The 25,827-nt window shown below is 51.9% G+C and overlaps 7 protein-coding genes across 7 annotated transcripts; 2 read left to right on the top strand and 5 right to left on the bottom strand.

The window, feature by feature from the left end:
- The first annotated feature begins 306 nt into the window (after positions 1-306).
- BP01DRAFT_150762 (putative MATH and UCH domain protein) lies at positions 307-4,389 on the top strand. Its single transcript, XM_025570627.1, has 2 exons — positions 307-915; positions 978-4,389. The coding sequence occupies exons 1-2, from the start codon at positions 525-527 to the stop codon at positions 4,337-4,339; spliced, it is 3,753 nt and encodes a 1,250-aa protein (XP_025434501.1). The 5' UTR covers positions 307-524; the 3' UTR covers positions 4,340-4,389.
- Positions 4,390-5,284: 895 nt separating this feature from the next.
- Positions 5,285-7,796, bottom strand: BP01DRAFT_353681 (rRNA (cytosine-C5-)-methyltransferase NOP2). Its single transcript, XM_025574247.1, has one exon. The coding sequence runs from the start codon at positions 7,756-7,758 to the stop codon at positions 5,425-5,427; it is 2,334 nt and encodes a 777-aa protein (XP_025434500.1). The 5' UTR covers positions 7,759-7,796; the 3' UTR covers positions 5,285-5,424.
- Positions 7,797-8,118: 322 nt separating this feature from the next.
- BP01DRAFT_389133 (uncharacterized protein) lies at positions 8,119-9,255 on the top strand. The gene is made up of 2 exons (XM_025577890.1): positions 8,119-8,267; positions 8,342-9,255. Exons 1-2 carry the CDS (start codon positions 8,160-8,162, stop codon positions 8,963-8,965), a joined length of 732 nt encoding a protein of 243 aa, XP_025434499.1. The 5' UTR covers positions 8,119-8,159; the 3' UTR covers positions 8,966-9,255.
- Positions 9,256-9,334: 79 nt separating this feature from the next.
- BP01DRAFT_353680 (cell differentiation and development protein Fsr1) lies at positions 9,335-12,631 on the bottom strand. The gene is made up of 4 exons (XM_025574246.1): positions 12,330-12,631; positions 11,980-12,258; positions 10,084-11,922; positions 9,335-10,030 (listed from the first exon to the last, which is right to left on the bottom strand). The coding sequence occupies exons 1-4, from the start codon at positions 12,439-12,441 to the stop codon at positions 9,771-9,773; spliced, it is 2,490 nt and encodes an 829-aa protein (XP_025434498.1). The 5' UTR covers positions 12,442-12,631; the 3' UTR covers positions 9,335-9,770.
- An 821-nt stretch (positions 12,632-13,452) lies between these two features.
- Positions 13,453-14,777, bottom strand: BP01DRAFT_333998 (uncharacterized protein). Its single transcript, XM_025573141.1, has 2 exons — positions 14,069-14,777; positions 13,453-14,004 (listed from the first exon to the last, which is right to left on the bottom strand). Exons 1-2 carry the CDS (start codon positions 14,700-14,702, stop codon positions 13,559-13,561), a joined length of 1,080 nt encoding a protein of 359 aa, XP_025434497.1. The 5' UTR covers positions 14,703-14,777; the 3' UTR covers positions 13,453-13,558.
- Positions 14,778-20,171: 5,394 nt separating this feature from the next.
- BP01DRAFT_353676 (GroES-like protein) lies at positions 20,172-22,167 on the bottom strand. The gene is made up of 7 exons (XM_025574245.1): positions 21,745-22,167; positions 21,563-21,675; positions 21,416-21,496; positions 20,937-21,359; positions 20,827-20,861; positions 20,631-20,769; positions 20,172-20,419 (listed from the first exon to the last, which is right to left on the bottom strand). The coding sequence occupies exons 1-7, from the start codon at positions 21,918-21,920 to the stop codon at positions 20,367-20,369; spliced, it is 1,020 nt and encodes a 339-aa protein (XP_025434496.1). The 5' UTR covers positions 21,921-22,167; the 3' UTR covers positions 20,172-20,366.
- A 2,438-nt stretch (positions 22,168-24,605) lies between these two features.
- BP01DRAFT_150690 (uncharacterized protein) lies at positions 24,606-25,351 on the bottom strand. Its single transcript, XM_025570626.1, has 2 exons — positions 25,302-25,351; positions 24,606-25,030 (listed from the first exon to the last, which is right to left on the bottom strand). The coding sequence occupies exon 2, from the start codon at positions 24,959-24,961 to the stop codon at positions 24,662-24,664; it is 300 nt and encodes a 99-aa protein (XP_025434495.1). The 5' UTR covers positions 24,962-25,030; positions 25,302-25,351; the 3' UTR covers positions 24,606-24,661.
- Between the last annotated feature and the right edge of the window lie 476 nt (positions 25,352-25,827).

The raw sequence follows: 25,827 nt of genomic DNA, 5'->3' as shown, positions 1-25,827 counted from the left end.
GCTTTAAACTTCCCCTCACGCTATACCTTTCTCTCCTTATTTTCTTTCTCAGCACTAGTGGTTGACATTCGTGCCCTTAATTCATAGAATTCAGACTCCAGCTTTGGGCCCCTTTTGCCTCTCCCGATAAGCAGTGCTTGTTTCCTCTTATCGTTCAGTTGTTCTTGTTAGACCTTCGCTTCTTCTTCGCCTGTCAGGCTCTCAAGCTTTCAGCTTTCCCCATTATAGCCCCTCTGTCTGCAGCCTGACCACTGCTTGGGGATTCGTCAGCCTGTCATCCTTCCATTCAAACAGGCAGCATTGCATCCGCCTTCTGGCCCTGGAATGTCTGATTGTCTTCTGTTGGCTACACACATTCTCTGAGGCTAAGGCTTCTCGTGTTTCTCAGCCTTGACTCATCGGCCCCAGTCTAGCCTGGTTTTTGGCGTTCAACAGTAGCCTTAAGGGACAGGTTATTCCATTGCTACGTTTGTTCCTCGCTTTTTGACTGCTTTTACGCTTTTTCCATCTCTTGAACCATCAACATGGACTCCCAGGTTGAGGAGCCGACCGTCTCGGTGGACCAGGTTCCCTCCTCAATTTCCCTTACCCCCGGCTCCAGTCTCCCTGAGCCTGTCGCACCAACGGTGGCCATCGAAGTCACCTCGGAGGAGTCTTCCACTCTTTCTACCGACACTCCCACCGACCAATCTACCGATTCCTCTCCTCAAGAGCCGCAGTCCGAGAACCTCACAGGTGGTTCCCGAGGTGATACACAGATTGTTGATCCATCCGAACCCCCAGCGGGCCAACCGGCTCAGCCGGAACTTGAACATGCATACTGGGCTGAGATGGAGGAGGACTCTTCGGTTCCGGATGAGGCGGAGACGAAGGAGATTGAGTCCGCGGCGGATGGTGATTACAGTGCCTATGAGTGTAAGCTCTGATCACGTGGGACAAATGCCAGAATTGTGAGATGGGGTTGCTAATGAGCCTAGATGACTATTGGGAGAAGAACTTCCACGCCGACCTAGACGATCCGGAATATCGCCCCACGCAGAAAGCCCGTCTGACGTGGAAGATCAAAGGCGTTCGCGGCTCCCCGGACCGCCCCAACCGCGCTAAAATCATGCGTTCGCCCCCTGCTTACATGGGAGGCTATTGGTGGACGATTAAGTTCTTCCCCCGCGGTAATAACGTTAGCTCCTTGAGCATCTACATTGAGTGCTCTCCTACTATGCCAACGCCGGAGAAGTCCTATCCGAGTACAGAGTTCAAGGTGCTTCAGGGTCCAGCTGACCAAACTTTAAACACCGACTCTCCCGAGCTTGACATCAAGTTCAACGAGACTGAAGACACGGCCGCTTGGCTGGAACACTTCAAGGCCCAGTACCCCCCTGCTCGACAGGAGAATGCCAATGGAGCCAGTTCCTGGCGGGTATCCGCTCAAATTGGAGTCATTCTTTACAACCCCGACGAGCCTCGAACGGGGTGGATGCAGTCGTCGTGCCACCAGTTCAACCCACATAACCTGGATTGGGGCTGGACTAACTTTCACGGGCCGTGGGACCAGATCCACCGCCGGCAGCGGGGCCAGCGTCAGGCACTACTTCGGCACGATACACTAGCGTTCGATGCTTACATCCGCATTGTCGATGACCCCACTCGGTCGCTCTGGTGGCATGCCAGTGACACCGAGCCGACTTGGGACAGCTTGAGTTTGACCGGCTATCGTCCCTTAGGTGACTCGGTCATCAACCACAGCGCTGAGGTAGCCGGCCTCGCCACGTGGGTGCACCTTGCTCCCTTCTGCAAGATCATTCAGAAGGTGAACGTGCTGGAGCATCTGAGCGACTGTGACGTGAAGCCCAAGCCGCTGTGTGACGCGTTGCAGAAGTTCCTCTGGCAGTTGCGTTCGCGAGGACAATCCTTGCAGTACGTTGACACCGACCTCATTACATCTATCCTGCGGAACCTGCATGAGTACTCGGGTGATGTATGCGAGTTCTGGGAACGCCTGCGTCGGACTCTTGAGATAGAACTTGAGGGCACTGATGCAGTTCGTGAGCTCGCTCAGCTCTTCGACAGCCCGTCTGTCGACTCGCTTCCCACCAGTGCTGGCGACTGTGCGATCAACACCGTCCCGAAGGACTATAACTCTCGCATCTGTGTTCCTGCGGATCAGGTCAAGACCACCAGCGAGGCCTTCAGCAAGTACCTCGGTGCCAAGCCGGGTCGGTGGGTTCTCCCCCCAATCTTGCATTTGGAACTCGGTCGTCAGAGCCTGGACAAGGCGGCCAGGCAGTGGCGTCTTCTCTACAACCGCGTCGATCTAGACGAAGAACTAGACCTTACCCCCTGGGTGCTGGATGGCCAAGACGGCAAGTATGTTCTGTATGGGTATATTGTCCACCGTGGCCGCCGCACTTCGGGCAAGTTCTTCAGTATCCTTCGCCCGGGTGGACCAGGCACTAGGTGGCTGGCTTTTGACGATGGCAGCGACAACCGTGTCGAGTGCCTGACTCGCAAGACTGCTCTGGGCCCCCACCTCGGCTTGGACGCGTCACAGAAGCCTGACCACAAAACAGGCCACGACGTCGCCATCGCAGTGATGTACATTCGCAGCGACGTTGTGCAGGAGTATCTGCCCGGTCCTCAGGGACCATGGGATGTTTCCGCTCCGCTTAAGGAGTACTACGAGACCGGCATCCTGCCCCTGGCTCCGGCTGAAAAGGATGAGATTGAGGTTGAAGTCTACTCACTTCCGAAATATGATCAGCTGAGCAGTCTGTTCGATACCTACGACCTAATGGCGCAGGCCAAGACGGCGAACAGCGTGATGTACCTCACGGTACCTCGCTCCTCCAATTATGTGGATCTCCGCAAGAAGATCGCGCTCTGGGCGTCTACTAAGACGGAGCAGGCCACTAGCCCTGAGTATGTGCGTTTGTGGCAAATTGGGCACACTCGTGATCAGTTTGGTCCCACGCTTGCATTTGCCCGTATCTCGGAGCTTTCCCACTGTCTGGAACTTCCTGCGAAGACCGCTCGTTTCTGGATGGAGATTGTTTCGGATGCAGATGCGAAGCTTTTCGCTATTGCAGATCCTCAGCAAGCTCTTGCCGTTGAAGCCAAGCCAGAGGAGGCTATCCTCGAGCGTGAGGGGTCCGAGTCATCTGATGACAGACCTCTCGATGAGATTGACCCTGCTCAGCCCAGCTCGTCTGGCAATATCCCGGATCATCTCCTGGATAGCATTCCTTCAGAGGTGGCCCTCGAGCTTGCTGCACAGACCGAGACAGTGCATGTTGAGGACACCGCTGTACAAGATGAGAACAATGCCGTCATTGCTGCCATCATCGCCGAAGACCTTCAGCAGATGGAAGTCGAGGTCACTGAGCCTGCTGCGGTGGTGGAGGAACCCAGCGAGGCTGTCAATGAGACCGTCGACGTTCAACTTGAGACAGTCGTTAACGTGGACGCCCCGCCTACGCCTGCCGAGGTCGAAATTCCCCAGCCCGTGGAGCACGTGTACTATTTCATTCAAGTCTTTGATATCGAGGCGCAGATCCTCCGCACCGTGGGCTCTTTCTTCTCGAAGAAGGAAGAGAACATCAAGGCTGCGATCCGCAAGCATCTCAAGTGGGCTCCCATGAAAGACTTCCAGGTCTGGCAGCGCATGGACGGTACCAACGTGACCACCATGGCATCCGGCGAGACTTTTGAGACGTTCGTGCCTGACGGCACCTGTTTCATTGTCGGTGACAAGGTTAACAAGGACCGGCGCCTCAAGCTCAACATTGCCGGCATGTTTGCCAATCCCGACCAGCTGGTGCGCTATCTCTGGGCTGCGTCACGTAGACATCCTACGCGGGCGCACACGGGCTTCAAGACCATCGAGGCGACCTTCACCAGCGAGTACTACAGCGGCGAGCTCGTCAAGGGTTACTTCCACGGCAAGGGCAAGCACGTTTCGGATCTGGCCGCCACGTATGAGGGCGATTTCGTTCTGGGCAAGCGCCACGGCAGCGGCTTCATGGAGTACCCGATCGGCGATACGTATGATGGCGACTGGTTCGAGGGGATATGCCATGGCCAGGGAACGTTTGTCGAGCGCAAGACGGGCAACAAGTATGTTGGTGGCTACAAGGACGGCAAGCGCCACGGCAAGGGCATTAGTTATTGGGAGGTTGCGGATGAGGAGATGGACTTGTGTCAGATATGCTATGGGGAAGAGCAGGATGCGCTGTTTTATGACTGCGGACATGTTTGTGCTTGTGTGACGTGCGCGCGTCAAGTGGATTTGTGTCCGATCTGTCGGAAGAGCATTGTGAGCGTGGTGAAGATATACCGGACTTGATTGTTCAATACAGGACCGATGGAGTGAGGGACTGGTGTTGGAATAGATTTTGATGGACGGACATGATATAGGGGTGTCTAGATAGCGTGGATTGATTTTGCTATATACCTGCACTGTTGTTGCTCTTAGCCGTTACTGAGATGTTTAAACATTTGACAAGATCGTTCTGATTTGTCGTTGATGGACACATTGTCGAAGCTGTTGAGAGATGTTTATACTGATTACGAGATTGTTTGATATCGGTCAATTGACTCAATTGTTCAATTTTTTTCAATATAATACATGGTGACCGTCAATTCAGCATCCATGCCTCTTCCACATACTACGAAGTGTCAAACAGTAGAGGCAGTAGTTGAGCACATCCCACCAAGATTAAACCGTACCACATCCCTATAGAAACCAGACAGCCTCACAACAGACCCAGCACTCAAGACCACTCCCAGATGTTTTCCTGATATTACAATCATCGAACAAGACATCTCGCGAGCCCTTACTATCCCTCTCCCCTCTGCAGGATGATTTTAACCCAAACCCAGACCCCAAGAAGGACTTAACCCATCCGATCCCGTCCCGACCATCCCCCCACTGAAAGAATGTTAACAGATGCGATTCTGACACCACAACCGCCCATATCGCCCCCAACACCCCATTCCAGTCCACCTCAGAACCAGAAGCGATGGCAGGGCTATATACGATACCTATCGCGGTTGTGTCATCATCAGCCTTCATCCTACACAAAGGCAAGATCTGATGCATGGCGCTTCGAAACCGGTTCGTCAATCGGAACCCGACAAAACATATATACCCAGATCTGTGATCAGTCGGACTGATCAGGGTTCATCAGTCTCGACCCAGCACCAGCTAGATCATCCATCGCAGCTACATAGTAACCTTGCTGGCAAGACGAGGTCCATACACTTTGAAGGTAACAAACAAATGGTATCTATTGACTACTTCAACCGAAGAATCTATCCATTGAGACAAGACAAACAAAAAAACAAAAATGATGCGCCACCCATACCAAAACAAGGACTATGCTTTTTGTCTCAACATAAATACACGAATCATAACCCAGTCAGCCAAAACTATTTCTTGGCGGCCTTCTTGGCCTTGCCCGTCTTATTATCGGCCTTCTTGGTTGCGGTCTTCTTGGAGGGAGCGGTCGTAGCGGGAGTCGCGGGGGAGGAAGCGGTGGTGGATTCGGTCTTGGATTTGTCGGATTTCTTGGCAGGTGCCTTGGTCTTGGTGTCTGCATCGGTCTTCTTTGCGGTCTTGGGGGAGGCTTCGACAGCAGCGGGCTTGGGCTTGGGCTCGGCAGCCTTAGGCTCAGTCTCACCCTCACCCTTCGGTTTCGAGGACTTCGGCTTGACGGCCTTCGGGTTGAGACCCTTGCGGCGCAGACGGTTACGCTCCGCCCGGGCAATGCGCTCGGCATCCCGGTCGTCCTCCTCAAAAGGACCGAAAGAACCACCCTCAGCCCCCAAAACCATGCCGTCTTCGTCGACAATCGGCGTCTTGTCGACGCTCTCGTCATCGGTGGAGGGGGCGGACGGCGACTTGGCCTTGCGGTCGGACTTGGTCTCAGCCACACCGTCACCAGCCTTGGTAGTCGGGGACGGGCCGGTCTTCTTGAGCTTGCAAACAAAGAACCCGTCGACGTTTTCGCGGTGGGGGAAGTAGCGGCGGGTCAGGGTCAACTTGGCATCAAAGTGCTTGCCCATGTAGCTGGTCATACCGGGGCTGCCGAAGTCGCCCAGACCGGTGTCGACGATCTTGACGTTGGGGCGCTTGCGCAGGATGTAGTTGACCACCATCTCATTCTCCTCCACGGTAACACTACAGGTCGAGTACACTATATAACCTCCCGTCTTGGAGTTGTGGTCGACGGAGTCGATGGCGGCCAGAAGCAGCTGCCGTTGCATGTGAGGGATGGCCAGGAAGTCGCGTTCGTTCTTGGAGGTCTTGACGCTGGGGTCCTTGGAGATGACGCCGGTACCGGTGCAGGGGGCATCGAGAAGGACACGGTCGAAACCACCCATTGCCTTGGGGAAACCAGTGCGGGCATCCAAATGGGTCACGATAGTGTTCTTGCAGCCCAGACGGTGGATGTTACCGATCAAACCCTTCGCACGGGGCTTGCTGGCATCGTTGGCGATCACGCAACCAGTGTTGCGCATCAAAGCCGAGATGTAAGTGGTCTTACCACCGGGGGCAGAGGCCATATCGAGAACACGCTCGTTGGGTTGCGGGGCCAGAGCCATGACGGGCAGGAAGGAAGAAGCCGCCTGCAGAATGTAATGACCGGCCAGATACTCAGGGGTGGCACCAAGAGGGACCGCAGACTCGAAGACCTGCAGACCGACCTTGGACCACTTTCCGACGGGCTCGAGAACGACACCACGGTTGATCAAAGCCTGGGCCAGGGACCGACGGTTGGTGCGCAGTGTGTTGGTACGGATGACGACGGGACGCGGCGTCTCGTTGGCTTCGAAGAAGGCAAACGCCTCCATGGGGGTGAACAGGTTGAAGAGCTTCTCCGCGAGGAAAGGAGTGTAGCCGTAGTAGGTGCAGATATCGCCGAGGAGCAGGTTCACGTAGTCGGTTCGCGACTTGCCGGGCTGGCCGAGGGTCTTCAGGTCGCCCAAGATACGGATGGTGTCGGTGATTCTCGTGCGGAGGAGCTGGAGGTCGGGCGCCAGACCGGGCTGGCCGACGTCGTCGCCGAACACGTCGGGACGGTCTCCCGCGATGTTGGTCTGCATGGCGGATTCCTGCAATTCGAGCTCGGCCTCTTCCTCCTCCTCCTGTCTCGCCAGGTCCAGTTTCCGGGACAGACCCTCGATGTTGGCTGCCGTCAGTCTCTCCTCCGCATCGGAGAGGTCTTCGTCATCGGAGAACATGGCTTCGCGCGGGTGGTCATCATCCTCCGAGTCAACCACGGAGTCTTCGTCATCGGAGGCCATCTCGTCGTCGTCGTCGTCGCTCACGGCATCAAGGTCACCAAACTCGTCATCCTGCATCTCCTCATCGTCCAGGTCGGACCAGGCATCCTCATCATCCTCCGCCTCGTCGTCCGAATCCATGAAACTCGACTTCTTTGTAGCCGCGGCGGGTTTCTGCTCCTTGCCCTTGCCCTTAGCCTTGGCCACCTCCACCTTGGCCGCCTTGCCGTTCGTTGCCTTGCCGTTCGTTGCCTTGCTGTTCGTCGCCTTGCCGTTCACAGCGCCATTGGCCTTCTTCTTTGCAACCGGCTTGACAGTCTCTTCCTCCTCTTCAGCGGCAGCTCTTCTCCGCTTCTTGCCCGCCTCGGCGGGCTTGGACTCGGGCTCAGCGGCCTTGCGCTTCTTGTAGATAGTGATCTTGGACTCGTCCAGTGGGGCGGGAGGACCCTGCTTCTTCATGCGATTTCCCCGACCCATTGTGAATGACAGTAAAGAATAAGTTGGGAAGAAAAAAAAAAAAAAAAAGGGAAGGGTACACAAAGTGAATCCGGGAGGAAGATCTAAACTTTTTTTTCTTTTCCTCTCCGCGTACAATTTTTCCCGCGGGCGGTCAGAACCAGCAGATAAGGCGGTGTATGCCGGGTTGACTTAGTGCCTGAGGCATAGACTTCTCCTGGCATGAAACGGGGGGAACAAGCTCCCTCTCCCCAATCGGGTAAACCATCCATAGCCCGCGGCGGCGACATCATATCCCAGGCTCTCTCCCCCACCACCTCCACTCCGGTCATATCCAACTCAAACCAACCTTTTAAATAAACCCTCACTTCATCAACCTCGAAAAAAAAAAAAAAAAGAACAAAAAGACAAGCACAGGCACAATGGCATCCGAACTCTCCTTCGCCAAAGCCTTCCTCTCCGCTCTGGACAGCCGACCCATCAAACTCCGCGCCGACTATGTCCACGACGACCCCAGTGTTCGCATACCGGTATGTCCACACCCACACTCACCCCCCAACCCATCTAAACCCAAACCAACCACTAACTGACCCACGAAAACTAGCACCTCCTCCCCCGTCTCCAATCCCCCCGCCCCTCCATGCCCAAGAAACCCACCACGACAACCACCTCCGTCCCGGGCTCCGCGAAATCCATCACCGTCACCCTCAAATCCGCGCGCAACCCAGCCCTGGAATTCTCGCTGCCGAATCAGCCCCTCACCACGACGACGGTTACGGATCTCAAGGACGCGGTGCGCGCGCGGATCGTCGACGCCACGGACGCACAGCCCGCGCTGGACAAGGTCAAGATTCTGTTCCGGAAGAAGCCCGTCACAGGAAATAAAACGCTGGCGGAGATGTTGAGCGAGGTGCCGGAGTTGTTGGTTGGGGGGAAGGAGGTGGAGGTTGGAGTGATGGTTATGGGTGGGGGGAGGGTGGTTTCGGTTTCTCCGGAAGAGGGGGGTGAGGAGGGAGGACACAGAGAGGAGGATGCGGGAGCGGCTGCTGCTGCTGCTGCTGCTACTACTACAATCAAGCCGGCTGTTGGGCCGAGTGGGGAGGAGGTGGTTAGGACAGAGGCGTTTTGGGCGGATTTGCAGGGGTTCTTGGAGCAGAGGATCAAGGATGCGGAGGAAGCGAAGAGGTTGAAGGGGTTGTTCCGCGAGGCATGGGAGGGGAGTAAGTAGTGTCCTTGCGGTGTTGGTCGAGAAGGGAGTGTAGTGTGGGGTTTGGGTGGTGATACCTTGCTTAATGATCTTCCTGTGATCTAAATATCAGGATTCTCTTGTGTATATTGCGTGTCCAGAAGCACAAACTTCAGGTAAACCAAGGTCATGTTCCGATCGACTGTACTTTCTCAATCCGACAGACTGCGACTACTGATTTATCCTGTCCGATCAACGGCATATGAGGAAGAAATGTACAGGTCAATTGAAGGGCTTCTAAGGCAAGAGGAATGTAATCAAGGAAATCATTATACAGCCGAAGGCAGAGGGGCTCGGGCTCATTAGGGAAATCTCTGGACAGCATCCAAGGGGGCAAGTAGTAAAAGGCAATGATTGTTCACGGAGAAAGTTAATATGCATGCAGAAATTGCATAAGAAGCGCAGAGGTATCAGAATGCTCAGTGTAACAGACTGCGGACCCGGTAAACTGTTGAGCCGTCCAACACAAATAAAGTCATAATCCGCAGCCGGATTCAGTCCAGTTCGGCATCTTATCTGTTAAAAATGTAGCAAGGTGGAGAGCAGCGTCCCCGAAGAAGACAAGTGGCGAGCGATGCAGCCGATCGAATAAAAAGGAAGAAAAAGAAAGCTATAACCACAAAAGTAGAAGGAACAGATGCCAGGTGGTTGAAAACCGTTGCAAATGCTCAAGAACAGGCCAATCGCTCATCCCTTTCATGCGTCCAAGGAACATGCCATAGAAAAGTATCAGCTGGAAAGAAAAAGAAACGGATTCATACATCGCGGAAGCGTGCATAGCCCTCAGTTATCTCGAGAAGACCTTGACAACCCCATCGCCTCCTCCACTGACAACCCAGCGGCCGTCGCGGCTCCACATGGCAGAGCACACCCCTTCACCACGCATCAGCCGGTGACTCGTGATCTCTTGAGTGCAGCTCCGCTTCTCCAGGTTCCAAAACCGCAGACTGGCGTCGTGGCCTGCGGAAACAAGCTCTCGTCCATCCGGAGACAAAGAGAGCGAGGCAATCGCTGACGGGTGAGCGAGCATTGTATATGTGCATTGACCTGAGTATACAAGATTAGAATGTGCAATAACTTATTGATGGATGATGACATACCGCTGTTGGCATCGAAAAATCGAATATAACGGTCTTCATAGCCACTAATGATGACCCCTTCGGCACCGCTTGACCCAGTTGCGCCATGGACCACCTCCTCCTCAGCCATTGTTCGGCTGGGGTCAAGACCGGCCGAGCCGTCGAATCCAACTGTCGTGGCAACGACCGCATTAACACCAGTCGAAGGTGTACCGTCATACGTCTCCAGACTGGCCATCCCAGCGACCTCCTCGCCCGTTCTCGTATCATAGACCAAGATCGAAGCATCTGTGTAAGAGACAACAAAATTAATACCGGCCAGTGACAACGGACTGATACACGTGGGAGATGGCGAGCCCGAGCGCACGATTTGGCGGACCATTGTGTAGTGGAAGGGTGTAGTGGTTGCCGTGCTCGGTTGCGGCGACGAAGGAAAGTTTGAACCAGATGAGATGGAGTTGGCTCGCCGACTACCTCCCGCGCGTCGTGATCCTGCTTGAGGCGACGACAGCTGAGGCGGTGCACTGACTGCCCAGATAATGATCCGGCCATCGGCACCTCCCGATGCGAGTAGAATCCGATCAGGTCCGCCATAATGGCTGCAGGAGTCGCCAAAGACAGAGCCCGCTGTTCCCGGAAGAACACACAGACCCCATACTGCATCCGTGTGTCCTTCGAGTGTGGCCTTAGGATCGACCCTGCCACGCTCCCAAACCCGTACGCTGGAATCCTGTCCACCAGAGAACACCCACCCATCACCAAGCGCGCGACCGCCGTTGGAGAAGTTCTGTGACGGTGAACAAGCCGCCAGCGCAGTCACAGCTCCTACATGTCCGCGGTGAGTGAAGTAGCTCGTGATGTCCAGGTCATTACTGGAGTTGGCGCCGTGAGCACCAAATGTCCCATAGGTTGCCGGGATAATCCAGCGCTTGATTGTTCCGTCATCGCTGCACGTACAGATCTCTGGCTCGGAAGGGCTTCCGCCACCCGTGAAGATTACGGAGCGGACAACATCTAGGTGACCTCGGAGGGCGAAGCGGACTTTGAAAGAGGTATCTGGTTTCGATGCCGCAAGGTCTGCAGCACCCTCACTCTTGCGCCTGGCACCAGAGCTTTTCCGGCGGTGGGAGACTGAGCCGGTCCGTGCAGGAGATTTTGCGCCAACAAAATTGGCGTTTGGGAAAGCATCGACATCGGGTCGATGGGGGGGTATTTGCTCAGCTGGAGGAGCTGGTTCGGCAGACTCGTCAAAGTTCCAGCCGTCTGTGTCTTCAACAGTTTGAGGTTGCCGGGTCTCCTCCTTGGTTGTTACTTGCGAGCCATAGCCATCATACACCTGCTCCTCCGTGCCAGCACGATCCTCCATGGGGGCAGATTCAAACGTTTGCTTCCGATTTTCCAGTGCAGTGATAGGGGTCTGTTGCGGTTCCATGGGCCTCCTCTCCATAGCTTCCCTCGAGCTGGGCGGATACCCGAAGTGGCTGGGAGCACGAGATAGCCCTGAGTTATCCGGGAAGTGCGTGATGATAGGCTGGTGATTTTGCAGGGCCACTTCCCGTGCCATCATGTTGTTCGCCTGCTGTTGCTGATGTTGTTTCTGACGCTGCTGCTGCAGGTAGACCTCTTCCAAGGTCTGTTGCGACATCTGCTGCTGATTGCCGTAGAGATGGTTCGGGAGGTCTTGATCGCTGAAATCGGGCGGCGGATGGGACGAAGGAATGACGTGGTACGCAACTTCCTGCGAGCACTTGGACAGGTATAAGCGCGACTTATCCCGCTCATTCTCTTGGCGGAACTCGTGGTGGTTCTCGAGGTTTTGGTCTGCATCGTTGACATCGCCATGCGGCTTGGGATGTTGGGCTAGAATGGGGTCGTCAATTCCGAACACAGATGACGACAAAAGCAAGGGCAAGATACCTTTCAATGCATTAATGCTCTCCCGGGCAATCTCCTTCGGGTCCCTCGTGTCATCGATCTTCTCATTGTTGCTGAGCTTCTTGACCTTCTCGCGTTCCTTCTTCAGCGCAGCCTCCAATAGGCGAACGTGCTTCCCCAGCGACTCGTGTAGGCGTTTGCTTGTGCGGACATCGCCCTCTAGCTTTCCAATGCGGGACTTCATCTCTGCGCGCTCGATCTCCCAGGCGTTGCGGTCTCGTTCATGCCGATGCCATTCGGTCTGCAGGAAGCGCATCACACCTACAAACAGCACGAAGAATAAGCGGACGAGTCCATTGGGCCGCGCCACCACCTGAAGAAGTCAATCTCACCTTGTAAAGTGTATTCCGTCCCCTGAGGCTGTCCACCATTGGAGGAGCCATCACCTCCCGGCCCGACGAAGCCTCCACCCCCAGCCATGGCCGAGGGAGACTGCCAAGCCATGCGAGATCAACAGTGGGATTGGAAGGCGGATATTTCAAGCGGCAAGGCAAGCCGGAATGAAAGCTCCGGCGATCGCAAGCCGAGGAAGAAGAGGTCCGAGCTGAGGGGAAGGAGCTGACCCAATCTGTGGGACTCGGGGAGGTCGCAGGTCTGGTTGGGGAGATGTGTGGTGGTAAGTTGAGACGGGGATTCAATGACGGGGCGACAACGGCAGGACACCACGTTCCAGACCGTGTCAGCACCGATGGAAGAGGAAAATAAACAATGCGGATCCTTCGCGTACAAGGTAAAATACAAACGACAACTTGCAGCGGACAAGGGAAGGGAGACGACGGGTCAGCGATGCGAGTTCTTTTGGAGCCGAGAGATTTGGGGGGGGTAGAGAGAGAGAGGGACTGAAACAGTGGTCACTGGTCACTGGTGCGCGTTTCTCTCCTCCTCGCTGCTGCTTGCTGTGAGGTAAGCCTTGGTACAGTCGGGGAAAGCCACCGCCGCCGCTGAGCTGCCGTTGGTTCCTTAGGCGCCCACGCGGCCTTAACCGCTTTTAGCGCTGGGTGTGAAAGAGAGCCATCAGAAGGGCTTTCGCAATCTCTTTGAAGTTGCGGTCAATAGGCCGACTGGCATCATTTTGTGGGTGAGAGAGGTTGACTAGAATAGTGGAGTTTGCGACTGGACTGCTTTGCACCCTATACAAAGTACAGTACACTTCAAAAGTACTAGTTCTGGGGTAAGCTACCTTACCTTAAAAGGTCGGTGATAGATCCAAAAATTAAAATAAAGCCTAAGGCACTAAGTCTCGTCCATCAGGCAGGAGCAAGTCCCCCCGCATCTTGACCTCAATACCAATTTCTTGGAATGGCGATGAAGCTACTCACTCGGAGCAGTTACACATGACATTTTGACACGTTCATTTCACTAGATCTACTAATATTACAGGATGAATACAGGAAAGGGAAGAGAGTAATGCGATCAGCCCAAAAGTCCTCTTCTCACGTGGTGATAAGGAATGATGCACCCGCGATAAGAGCCTGGAGAACCGCATCCGCGACAGGTTGAAGTAGAAGCAGGCACATTCCTTGCCCTTTAGTCAAGTCTTGGTCATTTACGAGGCGATTCCTCAAGAATAATCTACCATTCCCTCACAAAGCTCATCATCGTCCCTCTCCTGCCCATACAGAATCTCACAGACACCACCCACCGGCACATCCAGCACAGCATCCGTGCCTTCGCTCCAGATCTCCTTCCAGTTGATCTTGCGGTTTTGTGGACCCATGATCTGGTACGATGTCGCTCCAGGCCTCATCTTGGCCCCGCCACCGGGCCGTCGTCGCCCCTTGCCGTCGATGACTGCCACATTGGCCACCTCGTCCACGATGTTCTCCACGCTGTTCATGGGCAGTGTGAGATAGCCGGTGTTGTACGATGCCAGGGCGACGTAGATATAAATGATCGACATGACGAGCCAGGAAGGAAAGGCTAGCGACCACCATCGATTGGGGTAGTAGTATATGCCGAGTTGGTGGAGGAATGGGGAAGGGAGGTAGGACCAGAGAATGTAGATCACTAAAAGATAAGGACAATTAGCGATTGTTCTTGCGCTTTAGTTGGACTATGCCTGAGCACTCACAGAATGCCAATGAGGATGCGAGATATAGCACGAAGCCGTAGTATTCGTACGTTGGGACCTTGGGGCTGGCGCGGGGGACTGTGGTTGCCCGCCGCGCTGACTTGGCGACAGCAGCCTCCGTGTCATTTGGTGTTTCCACATCCGAGCTGTCGGGGGTTGTCGGTCGCGAAGTGGTGGTGGAGAAAGGCGGACGCAGGAGCGAGGTCAACGAGGGAGATGGCGGTAATGGGGTTGGAGGACGATTGTAAAAGGGAGGTGCAAATGCGTTCGGACCGTGAAGTGAGCCGGATGACTGCCGGAATGGGTGGTGCATGGAGATGCCATCCTCCGGCGACTGCTCCGAGTCCGTGGATGCGTCGGAGAACGATTGGTCTTCCAAGGAGTACTGTGACTGGAAGTCTGCATCTTCTTCGACTTCTATATCTCCATGCAAGGGCGACGGTAGGTCCCGAGTCTCGATACTTTCGAGATGTGTGTTGTTGGTCTGGACATCGAGGCCATTGGTCGCGAAATCGTCCGCGGGGAGAGGCGGGAACGGCTGCTTGGGTTCGAAGGAAGAGCGTCGTTGGGTAGGTTCTGTTCTGTTCAACAAGTACTCTGACTTTGGTCGCTTGCCCTCGTGACTTGGGGCCATAGTGGGTACTAGACGAGTCAGGAAATCAACAAGCTCATCGGAGAAGAGCTGCTGTGGAAGCTTGTTTGCAACTGCTCCCTAACCTATGATGCGACTCCTGTCGGTACGGCAACATGCATATTGCCTCTCTTCGCCGCCCATGACATTTGTTGTGCCATCCGTCTCCACAGCTAGCTGGCTAGTTACTCAGTTGAGTAGCAGTGCAAACTGTGCTATGTCAATCACTTCTTCCTCAATTACTGACAGCATCCTGCTGTGTAGCACAAGCACTCACATAATGACTTGCGATATACACCGCGGTTTTTTTTAGCAAGTATTATGTTCTATAGATACTAAAAAAGCGAGAAAGTCTAGCATATACGACCACAGGGTATGGAAATAGGGCTTCCCGTCCGCTCAGCCGTACTCAAGCCACCTATTGAACGCGACTGAGTGAGATATAGCCTTTTCTCAGTCACTGCTCTATAGGTGAGCAACACTAAGACGAAGGGTAAGTACAGGTGATTTGGGTAATGTTACGAGGGTTTTGTCTACGGGTGCCTCCCTCAGCCAAAGGCGCTCCAAAGCGCACTAACCCCTTTGGGCGGCTACACTTAGTAGCCTTCATCCCGTTTCGCCCTCGTTTTCATCAGTCCCTTGGGCTACTCCCTGATTCTCTCACTTCAGGCGTCTTGCAACAGTCAAAGGGTTGTCCATCCTATGTGGAGGCGAATCTTCTCTCAATGTCTATTTCGATTGATATCTGGACCCTTGCCTGCAGAGTCTCCGCTCTACAGTGGTCTGGCTACTATTCGTCGCATTTCTAATACGGCGTTGGAGCACCCGAACCGAGTGGCTCCCCAAATATATGATAAGATAGCCAATGCAGCTAAATCCAACGCAGGGAAATCGAAGATCTCTTTTGATATACATTAGTTCGATGGCTTATTAATGAAAAAGCCCAATAGTGTTATGTGAAATTTGATCTTGACAGTCTTTGTCACCTAGCTGCAGTATGTTTCAGTGATGCAACAAAGTGTGTTTGTGTAATTGAGCTGGAAAGAAGCTTTAACAAAGCTTTAATTCTTACCATGGATGATGGCAATGAAATCATAGCAAAGATTCTGTGTTTAAATGCCGGTCCACTCTTAATGATCATGGCTTCAGAAGTTGCTACTCTGATGTTTCGTATGTGTTATTATGTACTTTTATAACTTGCTTTGGTGTATGCTTATACTTTTCTTTTCTAGTAGGGTTAAGGATATCTATTCGAGCTCTGAAAGTCTTTCCCTGGGGCTCTGACTCTGCTAATCCAGTCGGTGCCGAGTTCATAATCATGAAAAGGGCTAGGAGCGTTGCTTTGTCAGAGATGTAGGAAGCAATAGACATCATGGAACAGTATAATATAATCGATAAAGTTATACAAATTGAGAAGAAGCTTAGCAATATCTTAATTCCAGTATACAGAAGTCTTTTTTCTTCGTGACTTGTTGCCTATCATATATCGACAGTATCTACTTCCTCTAGAGCTAGATTCTGAAGACCTATTTTGTATTGAACTGTCTTGTAAATGAATATAGTGTTACAGCAATTTTGTTGATAGATTTTAATTAGTATTGAAAGATATTGGTTCTTGTATGTATCCCTGTATCTGTGCTATGTTAATAATATTTGATGAGCGGTACTGATATCTTGTAGAGATGTACTTTTTACAATATATATTATTAATTGTCTAGCGCGAGCTTGCTTATATTATAAGTTCAGAAATTGAGGTATAATATCAACTCTACTATTTATTGATAAATCACAGTCAATCGATAAATATCGAAGTCTTCTAAAAATAAGTGAAAATAGTAATCCCAATTTTGTCTTAAGAACCACGAGTAATAGGTGTATCCGATCCTGTTTTATAGCATATAGACTTACATCTAGGAAATATTTTGGCTTCTCCTAATAAAGCCCAGTGTTATTAAAGAAATTACCAATTAGTAATTATCTCAGATCTGTCCTCTATTCATACAAGCTCAATTCCCTGATTTCTGTACGCCACCGAAGAACTATACGTTTGGCCCCGGCTTACCCAGCTTGCCGGATGGTCTTGACAACCTTAGTCCCGAGCAGAAGAAACAGGCTATAAACACAAAGAAATTAGCTTCGATATCAAGTTTATTATGAGATGTCCAGCCTTGCACATAACTAATGCGTTTATAACGCTATGAAACTTGACTCCAGGTTATGGCAGCCCTTTACTTACTGCCAGCTATTTTTATAACGTATGTGGTACTATAATCAAGCTGGACCGTGTGTGACTGTGGATTGTCGAAGATTGAACCAATACTATCGGTAGATTGCATTCTCATCTCTTCTGGCATGTTTCTGCCTTGGCGTGTTTGAGATCATAGGCTTTCGCTAATACGTGGCCTGGGAGAAAAGGCGGCGCGATCGGGAGCAAGGACGAATTATTGACCCGAATTGTGACTATCGGACGATGCAGACGAGGTGTCTTGCGAGCTGGACGGAGCCAGGGACTTCTCCGACTGGAAACATCAGAATCACCGCTATTGTCTTCAAACAGAAAGTAGCAGCTTACTATGTCCGGCCCTTGTGTATAACGAGGACGATTGGGTTTCGGGAGCTATTTTGTACTGAAGAGCATATATCGCGTGTAAATGAAGCAACATGTGCCAATAATATAAGCACTGGTGCTGTTGGCCGTCGTAGCTCAAGTCAAGCCAAGCTTGTTTGCCAGCCTAGAAACTCCACCACGGCCTCCCATTCAAAGCGGCCAATGCGTGCCTGAGATACTCCTTCCAAATTTAAATTACGGCTTTGCCACAAATGTTCAACTATTCTCTGTGCTCGCATGGTGTTTTCGTAAGGCGCTTTTTCTCGCGCAGCTCGAAACAATGTCAGAATCTTAGCTTGCGCCGGTGAGTCTGGCTCACTACAGCATGACGCAATAAAAAGAGGCCACAGAAGCCAGGATACGAGGAGAAAGTCTAGCTCTAAGATGATACCATTCACCAAGGTGAGAGTTTTGTCGACGTAGTCCTGTATTTGTGTAGGGTGAAGTCTTCCGATGGTAGTAGGTGTAAACCCTAGGAAGGAAGGTTTAGACGCTTCAGGCAGCAGCAGACAAGCCGCAAGACGGTAGATTTCCCCTGTGTGCGCCAGGAAGCGGTATGAGTCTGCGGAATCGATCGTTTGTTGCAGATTTCTCGAGGATGTCGGAAGCAGTTGCGTGACATCACCGAGACTAGTTCTCAAGCATACTATCTCCGTCTCAATTGACGACTGTGCTGCAGCCATCATGGATGGTGAAACGGAAGCTGGACAGTCGTTTAGAGCAAGGACATCGTCTTTGATAGCCAAGATGTCGTTTATCAAGAGAAGAAGGTGATTACTAAGAATGGAAGGACCCTGCAGTGGTCGGAGGAATTTGATCATCTCCACATCTCCATCGTCTCCACCAGCCCCGTTTAACCCGCCAGGGATTGGAGAGCGATGGTTGATTGGCGCGAAGTGGGGAAAGGCAGCCTTTGACTTCTCGGCCCTCCCGGTGATTACCAGGTCCCGATCACAACGGATACCTGTACCGTTCGGGTAACACGCCCAAAGTCGATTAGTGGTAACTTACGGTATCAGCCACTACACTTAAAATTTACTACGTACCTTAGTACACTATGGGGCGATCCCAATTCCCGATCCCAGTCACTCAAATCAATGTTACTGCCAGTACGGAGTAGTATGTAGTGGCATACTCCGTCGGTACCTCCAGACTACTACTACGTAGTTCAGACAACTACGGAGTAACTAACTTCTTTATTGCCAACCACACACTGCTTCTCATTGCCTCCACCCTTGAAGCTACTCGCAGCCCGAGTGCTAGTTCTACTCTACCTTCCATCCACTTTCTCATTTCGGTGCAAGCTTAGTCCTGAGAAGCAACATGACTACAGGGACATGAGTAGGGAGCTCGACCTAGCCTCGTCAGATTGCCGTCTCAAGCTGCCGTTAATAGACGCATATCCATGTCTGACATCGTACATGACGGGCCATCGTTGATCTCCGAGAAGGGACACGGGATTGAATGCCTGTTCTGTTGCCTTGCGCGGGAGACATTATTGCGTGACAACAAGGTTCCTGAGCCCTATAGGCTCGCCAATATGGGAGCCTGCAGAGAAAAAAAGAAAAGGGCGACATCTCTGCTCTAGTTGCCTCAGCTCAGCTTCACATGGATGAATACTTCAAATTGTTGGCTGATATAATGCCTTCTCTATCAGAGCTGATAACGTTACTTCTGGAAGGGTAGACAATGGAAGTGGCATACTCAGTGACGATGATGGTCTGTGGTATGTTCTGGATGCATAAACGACGAAAAATAGAGGGACTATTTAGGACCTAGGCTTGGATCATGGATTCGGCAGACACACATCAACCCTCACACTGGCGGACCTGGAAATATCTCTAAAGGTACCTTGACCTCTGTTACCCCACGCTTGTAGAAGGTACTTCTTCAATCAAGGAGAATAAGTTGCCAGTCACTTGTACAATGTCGGCCTCGCTGCTACCAAGCTTGGAATTCTCGCCCTCTACTACGGCATCTTTCCCGTTCGATGGTTCTCGAGAACGGTCGTAGGATGAGCAATCTTTATCTATCTTTGGATCACAACTATTGAGATCTTACCAAGAAAATCGACTTGTGCATAATTTTTTCAGTCGGTTCTCCTGTGAGTTTGCAATGTCCTGGATATACGCCTTTCATTTTCTCGTGTCATTAGTTACGGCCACGACCAGAAACATGCGCCATCAGTGCAGCCCGATTAGCTTATGTTTTTGCACAGAGCTCAAGCGACATCAATTGTGAGTCACTCTATCAGATTCTACCTTGGCTTGTCTCTAGCTGACAGTATGCCTATGGGAGGGCGTTTCCTTGGTCGTTCTATCCGCTTTCGAGTTCTTTGGAGGAATTCTCTGCGCTAATCTCCCGATCATCTACCGGCTCTCTTGATTCGCCGCCCAGAAGATGACCAACCGTACTGGCAATAGCTCGTCAGCCCCCTAAGACTCCCTACCGACATAACGGATATGGATCGAACATATACGGCTCGAAAAGTGTTGGAAGATGACCCATCAACTGCCGGCTTGGCCTGACTCGCGAGATGCAGTGTCCCACTTGAGGGGCCCATGCCGACACTCAATCTGGAGTGAAAACCGAGAAATATTAACATCCACGGACAGGTTCCGCAGCTCCTGCATCCGATACATGGACAGGTTCCAAGAACAAAGAGAATCAGGTTGATTCTGGCGTCATGACGCTTCTTGACTATTGAATAGCCTAATCCCTACCCCTTCATGCCCTCTGTCATCATCTCTTACAGGTCAACGTCTACTGAAGGTCACATTGGAATCGATTTTCCGGGTTTGGCTATCTTAATTGAGACCGACTGGCGCATACAGAATCGCGAAACAGAAAGCAATATCTCAACAGCACGGCTGAAATCGGAAATGCGGTCCACTGGCTCGGGTGGTTCCAAGCCACATCGCAGAGCTAGGAGCTGAGAACAAGGGTCTTCTTTCTTGACACACCGAAGTCTTCCACTATTTTATTCATCTGAGACAGAGTAGATCGATGGGCCACTTGACCCAGATCTTGGCTCATGTTTTCTCATAAGAGCCAAGGGACTAATTCATGGTCAACACTGCACGGAACCTGACCGTTCCATTGACCATGGCATCTGTGCGGAAAAGTACATCAGTCAGTAAGAAAATCTCGCAGTAAGTCTGTGAAGTTGCGAAGACTGCCACTTAAAATCTCGGAGATTACGTGCGGAGGATTGTGGCTGAGAGAGTTCCACACCCAATTCATTCCAGTCAGGACAAGTCTCGTAAACTCTCTCTGCGCATAAATCATCTCCTCGATGACCCAAGACAGATAGAAGGACTTACCATAAGCCTTATTAGCATCTTCAAGCGGGAACTCCTCCACCATGCAGTTGATATCTTGCAACTCGGTGAAGGTAATAGCATCCTCGCTATCATTTGCATGGCCCGATGGCCAAGCTTGCACTGAAAGTCCGCCGCTCACCTAACACGGCCACGATTACTTAGTAACCTGTCTTATTTATACAACAACCAGGCTTACCATAATTGAGGTATCCACCGGCACCGGACCCGGCACTAAGAAGCGCACCAGCATTCTTTGGTCAGCTCTCATCCCTAATGACAGCTCGAAGATCATCCTGGCGTACTCACCTGACAGAATCAACAACTTGCCCAAAACACCCAACCCCTTCAGCAAGGGACTAATAATTGCCGCGTTCGGCGCCGTCGACATGATTAAAGAGGCTCCACCAAGCTGCTGCAACGCCTCGCTCACATTGACCCGACTCTCGTCAATGTAATCGTGCGCACCGAGCTCCCTGACCATTGCCTCCTTCCGTGAGTCTCGTGAGATTGCCACAACCCGATACCCCATCTTCCGCGCATACTGAATGGCCAGATGACCCAGTCCACCCAGCCCTTGCACGGCGACGATCTCTCCAGGGGTGATGTTCATATGACGAAGAGAGTTGAAGACGGTGACGCCTGCGCAGAGAATAGGCGCGTATTTCGCGGCGGGGACATGCTCGGGCACCCGGACCGCGGCTTCAGCGTTCAGAAGACAGTACTCAGCATCTAGATCAATGCTTTCAGCACCCCGGAACCAGAAAGATTCGAAGGAAAGAACATACAGCCCCCATTTTTGGTTTCGCCATTGACCTGCTTGGAAGAGCACATCTGGAAGAAACCTTTCCTGCAGGCTCCGCAAGTCCCTGATGAAAGAAGTTAGTTTTTGTCCAAGGGTCGGAGGGAGACGATCAAGAAAGAGAGCTCATTACCGTCGTGTCCGCCATGCCAGCCTCCGCCTACCCGGTCTCCGACCTTCCAGTTCAAGACGCCGTCTCCAACGGCAGCAATGCGGCCGATGATCTCATGACCGGGGACGATGGGGCTTTTTTTAGGAAAAGACAAGTCAGCTTGTATCACGAAAGCCGATTAAAGGTGTCAAGCGCAGACATACAAGCCTCCGCCCAAAACATTGTTCTGGGCCCATCGGTCCGAAGAGCACACGCCACAAGCCTCTACTTTGACAAGGAGTTGGCGATCGCCTGGTGGTGTGAGGGGGCTCTCTTCTATCACAAGCGGCGATCCCGCCGCACGAAAAACCGCCTGCTTGAAGGTCGCAGGGAGAGACATATTAGCCAGGGCGGAAAAAATGTCTGATATATATGCAATAGAAATATTTCAGACGGTTACCACGAAGGGGACAATTGTCGCTCGCATCTGTGCGCTCTTTATATCAGATTGCGAGGCTGTGCGGGGTAGCGGAGCGTCGCGAAGATGATTCACTACCACACTTGAATCCTAGCTGGTTTCTCGTGTTCATCCGCATGAGGCAGGAGACTTCAAGGGATTGCGGAGAATTGGCTCGGTGTTGTTCAAGATTCGCAGCTTATCTGTCCCAAATTCACGGCAACTGTGAAGGGGAAGCCCGGGTCATCGACTACCCATGTCATTGAATCAACCCCCTATCTAGAAACGTGGTATGTGACAACTTGTCTGATGCTACTGGGAAAGAAGTCAGGAGGATGTCAACCCTGAATAAGGTGTAGGGATTTCCTCGTATTAGATTACTCATCAAGATAAGCCAGGCACGGGCGAGAGTATCCCAATTGGCGGGGGGCTTTCGTTCGCATACTAGTACCTACTAATCATCGATGATACTATACTATGTACTTATGTTTGCAGGCCAGGACTGGAAGAGATACACCGCCCCACCACACAAGACAGACCAGTCCCCTTCGTTCACACACCTTCTGGCCAGCCCATTCCCGCACGGAAGTTAGATCCATTCGAACGAGACCCTATCCAGCGCCATGGATACGAACGCGCTTATCGATCTCGTTCATGTGGCCCAAAGTGAAGTTTGGGTTGCCAAGGTGAACGAGTCACACAGAACGGGCTGTCTCTGCCAGTGGGTGTCGACTTTCCATGCCGATAAACTTCCCCGTCAACTTGACTGTACCTTTCACCAGGGTGCATGCAATGCTGAGATAAAGGGATGGTGTTCGGTGACGGCACTGCCGGGATGGTCCGTTTCCCTCGTGTGGGGAAGATCTGTGACGATTGCGCCAACGAGAAGGTTGCCATGGAAGCCTCATCTCTGGGTCTCATCCGCAACCAGACTACGATTCCTGTCCCGAGGGCCTGGGTGTGGGGCTGCGCTGCCAGCAATCCACTTGCTCTCAGCCCGTTTATTATCATGGACGTCATTGGGAATAGGGAAGTGCGCGAGTAGCATGAGTATGTATGATGAAGCCTTGGAGAAGATGGAGGAGAACAAAACCCTTGCGGCTAGCGCCAACATGACAAGGCAGGAATTCATCGCCAAGGCTCTAATAGACTGAGGCTGTGTCCCTTGTGCCTCGCCATCGATGAGGAATGGTATAATCAGAAACGAGGATGAATTGCCGCTCGGGGATTCCCTCTGAGAGCAACGAGTGTTATGTGTGTTGTGTGTAGCGGTAGACATTCTGGACTGCATTATCTGCATGCATGCATGGAAAGCCAAATGCGCGGCCATTGCAGCAGAGGTACTCCATATAGACCCCGACCATGCATCCTTCTATAGATGAACAGTACAAAAAGAGCCTAGCTAGATTCAAAGGGAAAGTGCTTCAGTCTTAGCCCCGGGGCTCCTGGGGAAGGGCGGACGCCGTAGCGCCCGGGGCGTGTCTTTCCAACACCAGGGAAGTCACCGCATGTTCTATGAGCCCTACAAGAACAGCTTACAGTATGCTGCTGCTCGTCACCACTACGAAAAACTGACTCGTCTTTCCTGCGCAGCGTCGTCCGAGAGCCGGTGGTAAGTGCTTACTGGCGACTGGCTACATCACATGGCAGGGTGGGTCATGACTGAGTCATGTCAAAATGGATCAATCTGTTAACCTGAAGCTTAAGGCAGTATAGTAGGCTTTAGGATGCTTCGATTGGCTCCAAGGCTGATGTAGACGGACCAACAGCCACCCCATCTTCGCCGCGGTTTCATGGAGCATTCTCGAGTCAATGCGCATTAAAGCTGTCACGGAACTCACAATCGGTGACAAACTGACTGGCTTATATCTGTGCTACGCGTGCTGGGATTTCGTTCTTCAATGAAGCTTAAGTGCTTAGCACGTAGAGTGATAATGTTAGTATCCAACAAGAGCACATCAACCAGAGACCGGGGCAACGCACGCCTCCATATATCAGTACTAGGTAGCCAGGCAAACTTAATTCTTCGAGTCCTTTCATCCCAGTCTTCTCTTCACTACCTCCTCACCATGGCTCCTGACATCACTTGGAGCAAAATCTGAGAGGGCTTTCCTGCTGGTTGCGTACCGCATTACACGAGTCAGCCGATGGGCAACAGGCTGGAAGGGACCGGGGAGGGAACATTATGGGTCTCAAGCCCGTTCCCCAGTGCTGGTGGGTTTTCACCTGTGAGCGGCTCGTGAGGGTGACGAAGATGTCGACATCGTCGCGCAACAGGCTATTGATACAACGTCCGAGACCGTGCAATCTCAAGCTATGGAAAGGGGATTATTTCTGGACTTCAGGTGCATTAGTTTTGCCACAGGGTCACAGAAGGTGTTGGTCAGTTATGGAGCGGAGAATCTCCAGAGAATGCAGGACCTCGCGGACAACTGCGATTCTGAGGGCGTTTTCCAAAACGTTGCAGCACCTGGGCTTTCTTCTGCAGGACAATGTTGGAGTATATACTCTTTCGCCAGATATACGAAGTGGTTGTCACCAGCCACGTCTTCATGAAAGGTTGACAAGTTAGAATAAAACCACATGACTGCTGCAAGCCACAATCAATAATAGTTCGTATCGACAGTCCTCTTGTTCCTGAAGGCCCGGGCTCTCAAATGTGGTCACAACATTGAAATCAATCCTTACCAGTCTCTTCTCCTTGCCGGGCACAAGAAGAATATTTTGAGAGCATATATCCTGGTGAAACATGCGAGCATGATGTATCTGTCGAATACCTTCAATCGCCATGTCATAGAGGTCTTCCGAAGCATTTCAGCGTCTGGGACGTACTCGAGAAGAATCGCTCTCGGACGGAATTTGTCGTGAACAAACTGCTGCAGCGCTGGCTGAAATGCAGCTGGATCAAGCCGCTCGACAACCATAGAATCGCGGAACAAGTCCGCTGTCACATACGCCATGGTTGAGCAGAATTGTATATGCATTCAGCTTGCACCGAAATTGATTCAGATCACCGGCCCCCCTCTGAGTGTCCAGAATCTGTTATCGTGATACTGATACGTTAGTGATAGTGGGGTAGAAACGCTTTTTCGCTTACAAGTTTCATCGCGTATATGGCACCGTCAAGCTCTATCCCGATAATCGAGGACGCTTTGGAAGATGCAAGCTCTGTTTTGATGTCTATACTCGAGGGAGAAAGAATCAAGCGGTGATATTCTGCTGACTGCATATTGGGTCTATCTGTATGTTGAAAGGACTTTTTGCCAGTTGCGAGTGGTGGGGTAACTTTGAGCGGTATGCCCAGATGTCATATCATAGACTCACAGGTAGCAAACATGTTATTCTCAAAAATTCACGAACGCTTTATCATGACGAAGCTCTTGTATGGAGTAGAATAGCTGCTAGGGTGCTATGCAAATGGTTTTAAGAGGAAAAGGTGGGTGCCTGAGCTCTCAATCTAACCAGATGGAGTAAGGTCTCAAATCATCACTGTATCCTCTCCCTTGTCTCCCCACCATCATCAACTATACTTTTATCACAATGAGCAGCAGTTCATCTTGCTTCTCGTCCGGCCCCCTCAGTCATTCGTACTCCCCGACATAACTACGAGTCTGATAGATCTAGTGGGGCTTATGTTCGCACTCCGTTCCCCGCTCGGAGAACTACTATGTGATCCACTTGAAAATCCCGAGCTGTCAGCACTCACTTGGCCCGAAGAAATATTCAAAGCCAGAGACAGATTCCCGAGATTTCATACTGCTTGTTTAGCTCTTGATGCAAAGAAGTTCTCACTCCAATCATTTATCCCAGCAAGAAAGCATTCCACAATGCAACTTTTCCAGCGTGCCGT

Source organism: Aspergillus saccharolyticus (genome assembly GCF_003184585.1).
Source record: "Aspergillus saccharolyticus JOP 1030-1 unplaced genomic scaffold BP01scaffold_4, whole genome shotgun sequence".
Classification (NCBI taxonomy): Eukaryota; Fungi; Ascomycota; class Eurotiomycetes; order Eurotiales; family Aspergillaceae; genus Aspergillus; species Aspergillus saccharolyticus.
The sequence above is the reverse complement of the archived record's forward strand: the minus strand, read 5'-3'. Positions and strand labels throughout refer to the sequence as shown.